This window comes from Amblyomma americanum, chromosome 3 (assembly GCF_052857255.1).
Source record: "Amblyomma americanum isolate KBUSLIRL-KWMA chromosome 3, ASM5285725v1, whole genome shotgun sequence".
In the NCBI taxonomy this organism is placed as follows: domain Eukaryota; kingdom Metazoa; phylum Arthropoda; class Arachnida; order Ixodida; family Ixodidae; genus Amblyomma; species Amblyomma americanum.
The window spans coordinates 207,562,209-207,574,122 of NC_135499.1; the positions used below are offsets into that span (position 1 = coordinate 207,562,209).

At 43.0% G+C, this 11,914-nt stretch overlaps 1 protein-coding gene across 1 annotated transcript; it reads left to right on the plus strand.

Moving 5' to 3' along the window:
• The first annotated feature begins 2,173 nt into the window (after positions 1 to 2,173).
• Positions 2,174 to 10,557, plus strand: tsu (40S ribosomal protein S12 homolog tsunagi). Its single transcript, XM_077659779.1, has 6 exons — positions 2,174 to 2,330; positions 6,008 to 6,067; positions 6,158 to 6,235; positions 8,836 to 8,972; positions 9,897 to 10,024; positions 10,443 to 10,557. Exons 1-6 carry the CDS (start codon positions 2,270 to 2,272, stop codon positions 10,492 to 10,494), a joined length of 516 nt encoding a protein of 171 aa, XP_077515905.1. The 5' UTR covers positions 2,174 to 2,269; the 3' UTR covers positions 10,495 to 10,557.
• The last annotated feature ends 1,357 nt before the right edge of the window (positions 10,558 to 11,914 follow it).

The window sequence follows — 11,914 nt, forward strand, 5'->3', positions numbered from 1 at the left end:
GCCAACCAGGATGGCTAGCATATTAGTATATACTCCACCTTGGGGGGATTCCCACAAAAACATTGCATTAAAGCTGCTTAGTGTGAAAAAAAATCAAATTTTACGAATTGAATTTTACTCTATAAATATATTCAGTGTAGTGCATTTGTCAAAACTAAGCAGTCTGACAGGTTTGCTTCTGGGCATTGCAGCATGATTCGTTTCGCATTGCCAACTTTCCGAACCCCTTGATGATAGGGGGAGCCCTCACCCTTTCTGAAGCTTGGGACTCCAAGGGGTACTGGAGTCTCACTACTACACTGCTTAGAAACAGACCCCGTGAACTCTTTATTTTTCGAGTCTACCAGTAATAATTCAATAATTGATGCAGTTTTCCCAGCCTATATTTGTTGGGGATATTTTAGAAATCATGGCCATTCACTGTCACTGTTAAAAAGCCAGCTTTTATTTGTCTTTTGAAAGATAAGTATTGCGTTTACGGTTACATTATCAAGGGCATTTCTACCGTCCTTTGACTCAGGACGCAGGCAATGTCAACATTATATGGTTGCCATCATACCAGTGTTGGAACTTCCATTGAAAGCCTTTGGTAGCAAAAAAATTGAGACCACGCCGACAGTTGTTGCTGGCACCACTTGTGTTTAGTTATTCTTGCGGTGGTGGAAAAATTTGTAGTTGTGTAGGGCAGTTCGGCATGTTGTGAGGATAGCCAAGATTATTTATACACTGCGGTGGCTTCGATCTACCATAGCAGGAGCCAACAGTAAAGAAAAATATGAGTATGAGCTTTTTATTTTTACGGAATTAAAGATTGCACAATGTGGTGATGGCACCTCTGGTACGGTCTTGGAATGTGCAGGAATAAAATTTCCAGCACCATGGACATGCAGCAAAACAGCACCTCGCAGCAGGGTTTTTGTTTGCAGCCACTAAAACCATGTGCCCAAGCCCTTACCGGTGGATGCTCGAAATTATATCTTGCAAGGGCATGCAAATGTCCCGATGTTAACAGCGCAGAACGTTGTTGTTAGCCTAACAAAAGGTGGCACATACCCACACTGGGGGATCGGCCAAGAATCGGGTGACTGTTCACCTGAACGCAGAGACTGGACACGAGAAGCTCAAGCCCAAGCTGCTGTTCTGGCATGCACATATGCCGCTGCCGCCCTTTGTGTGGCCGGATGCCAGCTTTGCTCTTAAAAGCAACGGGATGCTACTGCAGCTCGGCTGTAAAAAGAAAAATCGAGCCGGGTTTTTAAAAGTCGCGACCGAGTACAATATTCTTGCCCTTTGGTTCGCCGATTTCCGAGGTTTCTTGCACGGACAGTGTCGCCGCCACGCGGCTGCTACTGGTACTGCCCGAGAGATAATACCGGCGAGGTGTTCGGTTTTGTCTGGTGCGTTTACTGAATGGTTGCTCAACCTTTCCAATCTCGACGATTTATTTGCTGTGCACGATCAAGTCTACAAAGCGCATGGCTAAGGGCGCAGCCGTGCGGCCGAATTAAGAAGCGCGGGCACTGGCATTGAGTTTCGGCCCGTGGAGTACCATTGTGCGAAATTTAGTCGATTTGTACATTATCCTTCAGCAACCGCAGACCACAAGATGATAGCGATGGTATGTAGGGTTCTCGGAAATAATTCTAGGACAGTGCATAGTACTAGTACCGAAATTTTGCGCTTTGAGCACTACTGTTCTTTCAGTATCGCCGAATATGGTGTGAAATTTACAACTTTTATTCTATTACGAGATTTTTGGATACTTGCGCTGCACGTGCATATACATTTTCAAGCGGGTAAGCCAACCTAGCGCGCGTTATGTGCAGATTTTTTCTGTATGCAAAAAAGGCAGGGACCCAGCGAGCCGGCAACGGCGAGCGGAGACCCGCGCCGAGTAACGGCAACCTCGTAGACGACGAAGGCCCTCGTCGCAGGCGCGCCCAACCAACGTTTATAGCGCCCAACTGCAGGCACAAATGAAGTTTGCTCCAATCCAATCCAGTCTGTGTATGCGCTGCATGCCGAAAATTACGGTATCTATAGCACGTGATCATGCAATGCCTTCAAAAATCCGGAGTACCTGGAGTAATTTGGATGTTTTTTACACTAAATTCCAAAAAGCTAAATTTGTTTTATTAGTTTTGGTTAGGTTTATTGCAGTTATGACCGCTTCAAAAAGTTGTCAGTTACGAAAAGTGCGCACGCCATCGCTAGCGGCCGCAGTGCCGCGTCGCGGTTTGTTTTCGTTGCATTTCGCACTCGTGCAAAGATGGCGGACGTATTAGATCTTGACGGCGGAGAAGACTTCGAAGTTGATGAGGAGGGAGACCGTGAGTGTGTTTTAGTATGGAACGGCATTCTGTATGCAGTTCAGCTTAGTGCACTGTGTGGCGCTTTTCGGTTCATTGCTCGTTGAGCCGGTGTAGTCTAACAGTTTAGCACCAACTCGCGGTCGCTGCTGGTGACTGCTTTTTCGTTACCTTGGCGCGATTTCGGTGTATTTTATTGCTTAGTTATATTTCACAGTTCATGTTCACCGAATGCTGTCAGTGTATTTTGCGGAGGTATATTTGTAAGCACGCATTTCCTTTTGACGTGGAAGTCCGCGCATTTAAAGCCCCTCAAACGCGCATTGGCAATGACCTGACACCTGGCGGCAGCATTTAAAGCTCGATAAACGCGACGATAAGAAATATTCCTCGGCACGCTCATATCCCGCTCGCCGCCTCGGGACAATAAACTCCGTACAGAGCACATAACGTAACCTTTATTAATATATATTTGTATTTGAGACCCGTAGGGATTCTATTTAGTTTCAGTGTATAACCGCTGCTTTGGCTGCCAAGGGTTGGATGACATGCGTTGTGCTCACAGGCCAAGCGTTTGTCGTCGTCGGTTACGACAGATCGTAGTGGATTTGACAGTTCAGATAGAACCACAGCCGACCAATTCGTGCGTAGACTAACAGGACGTGCATAGCTTTTTACCTTAATTCAGCACTGTTGATCAGTTTTCGGTTAGCAGCATTAAACGCTCGAGTTCAGGGCAAATTCTGCACATAAAAACGCAGACCGCAGCGGCTGCGTTTTTATGGAGGAAAAACGCTAAGGCTTTGCTGTGCGATGTCAGTGCACGTTAAAGATCCCCAGGTGGTCGAAGTTAATCCGGAGCCCTCCACACGACACCCCTCTCTCCCTTTCTTCTTTCACTCCCTCCTTTATCCCTTCCCTTACGGCGCGGTTCACGTGTCCAATGATATATGAGACAGACCATAGACCGCGCCATTTCCTTTCCACAAAAAAACCAATTATACCATTAGGTAGAGCCTTAAAGGGGCTGCGAAACACCGCTTGAACGCTTGAACGGAGGCCGGTTACACTTCAGATGGATTCTTTATGTCACACAGATGCTGACTCAAAAAGAATTACGAGAATCGATGCATAGGAACCGGAGTTATTCAATGAAGAAATTTCAAAATACAAGCAAACAAAATGCTGCCCTCAATTCGATTTTCGTGCAGCTTTCCATTCCCATTTCACTCTCCCAATGACTACACTTAGGGCGACCAATCAAAACAGCATATCTGAACACGTGGCGGAAATTTGCACTCCATGGTGGCCTGTTCTGTGTAACTCGTTCATGCCAAGGCTGGCAGCACCGTTTGCATGGTTACAACAACCATTTGAACGCCCAGCTGACCCAGCGATGCTTCATCGTCACGTCAATGGCGCAGAAGGCAACACTGATCAGTGACGTTCCCTTACTTATGGATTCGAACTCGAGCGCGAGATACTGCGATGGTGTGAAAGCCTGCGCAAGGTATCAGACACATTTAGCATAGTGTGTACCGCTACTGCTTACCGCCTACCGTCGCTTCTAGCGTGCTGGTTGGTCACCGCGAGCAAGGAGCGCGCGCTGTTGACGGGAACGTTTTGCCATCTGGCGCCGCCGCCCGGTGATCTTCCACAAGCTGACGATGCACACTGCCTGCTAAATGTGAAACGAACGCATCCTTCCTTGGGACCGAAACGAACGCCTATAGTGTGCAATGGCTCGATCGGATCGATTCCGCAAAGCCGCTCTCAGATACATAGAGAGTTGAGTGCTAGGTCATAGGATGTTTACAGAGAGGCGCAAAGTCCTTCGATGAAAAAAGTAGTCGGAGCCTCTGCTGGTGTATTTTTGTTTTACTGGCTTTACAGTGCTTTTATCTAAGGCAAACAAGTTGGTTTTGTTAATGTAATATAAAACACAAAAACTTGACAAAACGTACCTCTAGTTTTTAACACAATTTGCAGTATATTTACTCTTTGACCAATCATCAAGCTCCCACTAAGTGATGTCATATCTGCTGCTAAAAACCGCCACTGTATGGTGACACTGCCAGGGCCACGAATTTGTTTTTGCGAGCTACTTAAAATATTAAAAACCGCAGTATACGCAGTACGACTGATGCTAATAGCATCACTTTAACTTATTCTATGCAACCAGCAGGCAAAACAATGCACTGAAATTGTGTTTCGGGGCTTTTTTAATAGCTCATGGCTCCGGGAAGCCCTGGAAAGAGAATGATAGGATTAAACTAATTATGGCCATACAGAATATTCAGCCTTATGACTAGAAAAGGTACTCATTTAACAGAGCAAAGTTGTTTGGAACATGAGATTTGTCAGAAGTTATATCTGAAATTGTTATTGAACGCGAGCCATATTATTGATTGTTTGAAATTATTGATTATCTGTCTAAACTGACAAATGAATGACCACTGGTCAGAAGCATTTCTTTATTATGCTCAATAATATATTGCCAGGCACAGGTAAGGAATGCACTAAGTGCATTTCCTGCGTGTTTTTAGTGGACTTCTGGTAGTGGCACTGTGTTCCTAATGCTTTAAACCTACGAGTAATTTTCAGAGCCTATGCTATGCATGCAGATTTGGTGGCATTGTATGTGGTCGCCATTTTGGTGTACACTCAGCACGGCAAGAGGTCACACGCATGTCTGATTGACTTAGCGCCACCTGCTTAAGCCTGCACTGTGGAAGCTGCATGCTGTAACCTATCATGGTGGCCATCACTTCATGTGCAAGCTCCCAGTAATTCAAGCTGTAAAGGCATGTTTAAGGCTGCCGATTTGTTATGTGAACTTGCAGAAAATGCAGTTTTTTGCCTGGTAGTATCATGGTCCTTCGCAATATTTCTGAAGGACTCTGGTAGCTTTCTGGATACAAGATTATACATTTCATGGGTGTATGTGCAGTGGTGATCTCATTATGTTGCAAATTAAATTTTGTATATATGACACTACATGAATGGCATTAAAAATTGGGGTATTGAGTGCTTAATTACAATTTTTTTACACCTGTGGCATGGGTATTGACTGTGTGCATTTGTCTCAGCACACATCAGATATTTTTTCTCATACATTGTTAGTTCATTTGCATGCTGATTTCATAGTGAGGTAATCTTTGTGTAGTAGAATAGTAAAACTCATCGTTATCAACCCCTGGAGAAACGAGCTGATTTGGCTCACGCAGTTCAGTGCACTGGTTTGGCCACTTTATGAGAAAACAGTATGAGTGACTCCTCTTGATGGTCATTCTGGGCTTAGTAGTTGGTGGGACCATTCCACTTGGCTTGCTGGCACCAGCAGTTTTTCATTTCAGTGGCTTGAGCCATGCAAGCGCTGATTCCAGACTTGTTACTACGTGGAGGGACCTCAGAGCAAATCTCCACGTGAATTTCGAATTTGAATGAACCAGTAGAGAAGGGAGAGAATATTCTACAGCCATTGAGAGAAAGTAAAAGTTTCTATAGGAATGAATTTTATGGCTCTCTGCTCAAATGCTAGATTTTAGCATATTTGCAAACCTTTGTTTTGTATACGTTCCTTGCTTAATTTTTTTTTATTACTGCTCCTTTCTATAGTGGTCGCTATGCTCTGATGATACTCTGAATAAGTGTGCTGTGCTTATGGCACCCTTTTTTTTTTGTGATCGCTGTTTCAGAGAGTGTCCAGAAACTTAAAGAACGGGCACGTAAAAGGAAAGGACGTGGTTTTGGGTCAGGTATGTATTGTTCACAAACCACTTGCTTGCACTGCGCATTGAAGTTTCACTTCTAACATGCTAGGTTTGTTCACCTACTGTATCTTATAGAGGGTACTGCGAGAGAAGAGATTAGAGAATATGAAGCCATGGACGTTGATGAAAACGACGAGCCGGGCCCACAAAGGTGTAAGTGTCTACAATGAAAGAACTTTCAGGACTTTCTCAAGCTGCATGTGCGCATGTGATAGTGTTAAATGCTGTGGCGGTTTCTGCTATCGTATGCTGTGTGCCCTATTTGTGTTTATTTTCTGGCTCTAATTGCACTTGCTGTGTGTCATGTTAAAAGTAAATCAGTGTCAGGCATTGCAACACATCATGCTGTTATTGTTGCCTGAGTGCATTGGGAGTAACGTGGGCCAAGAAATTAATCGGACATTTCGTTTTATTACTTGGAAAAGTAGCCCATAGAATAACCTTCAGCAAGAGGGTCATTATAGTGCACTCAAGGAGTGTACAACAAGAAAGAGGATTGGGAAAGAAAAAATTAACAACCACAGTAAACAGTATGCACTTGTTAAACCAGAATGACATTGATAGTATCGGCACTCAGTTAAGCCTCATGGGAGCTAATTCTGTTCTGTTATTGTGCACAGGAGAAATGAAAGGCAGGTTAGTTCAAGTGTTATATGCAGTTAGTGGCACTGCACAACACTGCCTTGTTAAAGGGGGCCTTTAAACACCTTTGAGAATAGCGCATAAACTCACTGAATCGCTGTGTTGTGTTGTCATGAGTCCCTGTGCCAAATAATACACTTTACACTCAGCTGAGAACCCACAACCATTGCAAAGAAGTTGACGAGCCCTTTCCGGCGACTTTTTCATACTCGCGCCTTCCTCCATTTCACGCAGCTAACATTAATGACACAGCCACAGCCAGTCAGTCGCTCTGCTAGCGAATAACGAAGCTCTGCCCCCTGGGGGATTCCTGCCGCATGTCGGCAGCCAGCATTGGCCAAGCAGATGCGGCCGCAGAGGAGCACTGACTTTTCAGCGTGCGAAAAGTGACGAGAAGAGAGGGAAAGACGTGGGAATGCAGAAGTTCATAATGTGACTACAACTCAGCTTCTAACAAACGCATTCAAAGAAATCTTGCCGGAAGATATTTGTGAAGCGGCGTCCTTTTAACGCCTCAGGCATACCATAACTTTATTGAGAGCCCCTTTCAGAGCCTTTTTAATTATGATGTCGGTAGTTGCTTATAGCTCTGGTTTGAATCAGGAGAGGCCATATCTTAGCTGAAATATAAACCTGAGTATGAAACTTCTACAATGAGGGAGGTTGACTTTAGTGTTTTTCATTAAAGTGACACTGACGGCACCTCCATCCATTATTGTTCTTGGTGAAAATTGACTCTTGGCCTTTTTATGGCCATGTTGATGTTTGTTCGGCAGCAGAAGATGCATTTATTGACTAAAACATTAGAATGAATAATATGCGCACCAGCTGATCCGAACTTATGACATACTTACCGAAAGGGACGAGTAACCATCGTTTTGAAGTGAATGGCAGTGAAGTGTAGCCTCTGGGGTGTCCACGCCTAAAAATCTGTGTTGATGCACACATTTTATTTGTGAAATTGGCCGGTAATGGCAACATCTGTATATTAGTTGTATGTTTTATTTGATATTGAAGTCCCAAGTGACAGATGTGTATTCAAGTGTTCATGTGATGATGGTTGTATAAATTTCACCTATGGCTTACATTTCATAAGCGATCGGTAGTTCTCAAAAAGTTCTCAGAAAGAACAAGTTCTGAGTTGGTTAGTGAGATATTAAGTAAGCATTAAATGACCACCTAATTATGAGATTGGGGAGACCTGTGCTCCCAAGGTTTTGACAAAGCCAAATGACTTTTAAAATCTAGCCAAATGGCAACAGCATGGCCTAGCTATATAAAGGAAGAGGCAGAAATGTGAAACATGGAGGTTAGCTGTATGAAAGGAATGTTTTTCTGAAACCATGCTGGCATGGAGAAGCAACTTTGTTGTATGATTAGCAACAGTGTGTGTGTGTGGGAAGTTTGCTCAATGTGAAGTGAGAGACATTTCCGTATAGTAATTAGCACAGCAGAGTTGACCTTTTGCAGCCCGAGCACAATGCTCACTGCTTTTTATTCTTATATCTCATGATTGACATTGGAATGGTAATTGCAGCTGCTGCCAACCAATAAAGGGCATGATATGCCCTGACATTGAACTCCTATACAGTGTGTCCATTCATGGCAGGGTGTGGTCAGGCATGGAAACCTGCTCAGTTGGGTTAACATGAGTCAGTAAGACTTTCGTGTTTGTGTTAATAGTGCTGTGCTAACTAAAACATATCAGAGAGCTGATTGGAAAACAGTAGAGACAGTTTGGCACATGTTTTTTTACGCTGGCATTACAATGATGCTGGCATTATAATAGTTGAATTAAGGTGACGGACCGCAGAGTGATGTGCAGCAATTCAAATCACTTTGTGGCATGGCAAAAGACTTCTATGGAATAACTGCACTCTGTGCTAACAGTGGTTTCATTATTAGTAATAAGGGAACCAGAAAGCATTAAATTAACTTTCAGCATGCATCCTTTATCAAGTATCCCATCTGCAGTGTCAGTCCAAATAACTGAAGTATATGAATTTTTGCGTCCAAAAAATTGGTTGGAAACTGTACTGCTGAGCATTCAGAGGCTGCCATTATTGTGACTCACTTCGTTGCCATGCTGTTGTATCTTTGGAACACTGCAGCGGTTGAAGGCTGGATTCTATTTGTGACTGGGGTTCATGAAGAAGCACAGGAAGATGACATTTATGAGAAGTTTGCTGAGTACGGTGAGATAAAGAATCTGCACCTGAACCTTGATCGGAGGACAGGTTTCCTCAAGGTATGCATGCGGTTTCATTGACATTTTCATCCTGCATCTTTTCACTCTGGTTCCCCCTATAAGTTAATTGGTGCAGAAGCTGCATGCATTTTGACACATACATAGTAACAACATAGGGTTGAGTGGGCCCCTTCAAGCTTGCAAAAGTCTGTTTTCATAGCTGGGCCTTTTTATGCTCATTTGTCAGTTTGTTTTCATGTGGCTGCACTGGGCAGAGTCATTGTATGCCATGCGAAAGTATGTAGACAGCTTTTGAGAGTGTTCATGTGGCATTGTTTGTTCCTGCCTCCATCTTTGCAATCTCGTCACACATGCATGGCAGTGTTATTTCTGAGCGTCCACTGTTGAAAGCCCAGTATTCCTAGTGGCACGGGTGGGGACTTTTTATTTTGTTTTGTTAGTCCCCACGCAGTATTTGTCCACCATTCAGTGCGACATTCACTGAGTGACTTGACATATAAGAGGAGGTCACTGACTGCATTGCTCATTGCAGCTGCAGTGTTCAACCAGTGTGTTTAAAATGAGTTATTGTTAGTTAGGTTAGCTAGGTTAGGTACTCTTCTAATAGCTGGGAACAGTCCATCTGTTCAGCAGCAAAGCTCCAGAGCTCTGCTTGGAAATGCGAGATGCGTAACTGCAAGCTGTTATATGTGTTGAGTAGTTGTGCAATGCAAAGATGCATCTGTGCGTGTTGTTTTGTATCTTAATGCAGTGTTCACTAGTTATGTAGTGTTTTGTTTGCGAATAGCGTGTTGGTTTGTATCTTAATGCAGAGTTCACTAGTTATGTAGTGTTTTGTTTACGAATAGCATCTGTTGCAAACAAAATACTGTTACAGCTCAGGGCTGCAAATTGTCATTTGAAGTAGAGCAAATAGTTGGGACTTTTCTACTGAAATACCTGTGCATTCTTTTCCTGACTTAGGGTTATGCCCTTGTGGAGTATGAGACATTCAAGGAAGCCCAAGCAGCCATAGATGCTTTGAATGGGGCAAAGATTTTGGACCAGGTCATCAACGTGGACTGGTGTTTTGTCAAAGGGCCAACAAAAAAGTAAGCATCACCTTGAATTTTACTCTAACCAGGTTAAAACAAAGCTTGAGTCCACCTTTGGAGCTGCTCTAATGATATACAGATCTGTACCCAAATTCACTTGACAGGATAATTTGTTTAAAGTGTGATGTGCGAAAGAAACCAAAACTTTATTTGAATATGCTGCACCTCTCGTCTCGTTTATCGCTCTTTTGATGGTAAACTCTATGTGCATGTTCCATGATGCCTCCCTCAAAACCCACTGTAGTCCATTTAAGGCACTGCTGGTAAATTCTTGATATTCACTCTTTAGCAGCCAGGAGTATACTGCTGGAAATAGGGAGTGCGTGCCATTGAGCTCATTTATTTTGTTAGTGGGACGTTATTTGTTGTTTTCACTGTGGCATGCCCTTGATTGTTGCTATGTTTGTTTTTGCAGGAAAAGAAGCCATCGCCGAAGGGACCGGTCCTCTGACAGGAGGTGCCGTTGAGTCATTTTCAAAGACCATTTCATGTGTATTTTGTGCTGAATAAAACATCGGTTATGTCTGTCATTTTTTATCGAGGATATTTTTCCAGATAATTCCAGTATGGGTTAGAATGGGAAGTGCCCGATATGTTTTATTTAATGAGTAGAAATTAAAGAATCCTACCTCAAAAAGTATCGATTGAATTTGGCCTGATATTACAGGCTAAAACAAGGAATTCAAATTTATTATCAGTAAAGAAAATACTATAAAACCTAGTGAAGTGGTTTGGTGGCGAAGCTTTCGTATGAATGGTATACCCCATTATGCGACTACATGATGTAATGTAGCTGTTCAATGCATTCTGGTTGTTTAGCAGTATTTGTGACATTTTATTAGCTTTTCAACATGTATCTCGACACAAAAAAAAAAAGTTTTTACTGCCTTCACATTGATGAGAAGAGTGACAATAGCCCTTGTAGCATGGTGGTGTGCACAAGTAGATTTGTACATGATTGTGTTAAGGGTGCACAAGCATGTGCATATTAGTGCAGAGTTTATGTAGCCGCCTCTAAGTGTCGAAATGACAGTTGTGCTATTCACCTCAAAGTGGCATTCTTGCTGGTGGGGCTACATCTGTTTTGTCACCTGAATCGATGCTCGCTTGCTTTTGTGCCCAGTATTTCCTTTATAGGGGCACTAAAAGACTGATTAGTTTACAGGTTCAAGAATTCATTGCCGAGCTTAGCAACTGTTGTGGAATTTTGCACTTATTATAAGCTTTCCATTGCACTAAAAAATATAATTGTTAGTCTCGGCGACTTCTATCCAGTTGTGACAAATTCAGAGCATTTGGATTGAGTGAGTCATAAGTGCGATTGAAACCGCATAGGCACTGCTGTTGTCGGACATTTTCCAAAAGGTGGCACTGAAAAGGTAAAATAAATAAGCAATAAGTGCTTTCGTGGACGAAGCAGTAAGAGCAGCCTTGCTTGCAAAATTCAGTAGTAGTGGTCAGCTGGACTCCTGCTACACAGACTGTAAAATGTAAATTTGCCTGAACAAGAAGTCCAGTTGATTTTCTTGCATGGAAAATTGAGTTACACTGCTTGGAAACGAGGACTATAAAAATTCTGGAAATTATATTTTTTGGCACTTGTTGCTTTTTCATGACAGTGCTACTAGTCTTGTTCTAATTAAGAACTTTTGCCAAAACATTCATTCAGACCAGGAGATGTTTAGCAGCCGTTGCTAATTCCAGGTCTATTATTGCCACTGACAAAAGCTACAAACATAACTGCTGGCACGGTGTTGGTACATGTGTGCTTTGTGATGAACAGAAATGAAAGCTGCCATAGTGTTGCCACTTGTGTTTGTATACGTGCCTTCTGTCCATTTCTTGTGGTACACATGTATGCATACTGTACTTTTGATGGCAACACAT

Bases quoted from the DNA above. Each gene is read 5' to 3' on its own strand.
- tsu (XM_077659779.1), top strand. From the start codon at position 2,270: ATGGCGGACGTATTAGATCTTGACGGCGGAGAAGACTTCGAAGTTGAT. The intron at 6,068-6,157 runs GTATGTATTGTT...TGTATCTTATAG, and splicing joins AGGACGTGGTTTTGGGTCAG to AGGGTACTGCGAGAGAAGAG. The intron at 10,025-10,442 runs GTAAGCATCACC...TTGTTTTTGCAG, and splicing joins GTCAAAGGGCCAACAAAAAA to GAAAAGAAGCCATCGCCGAA.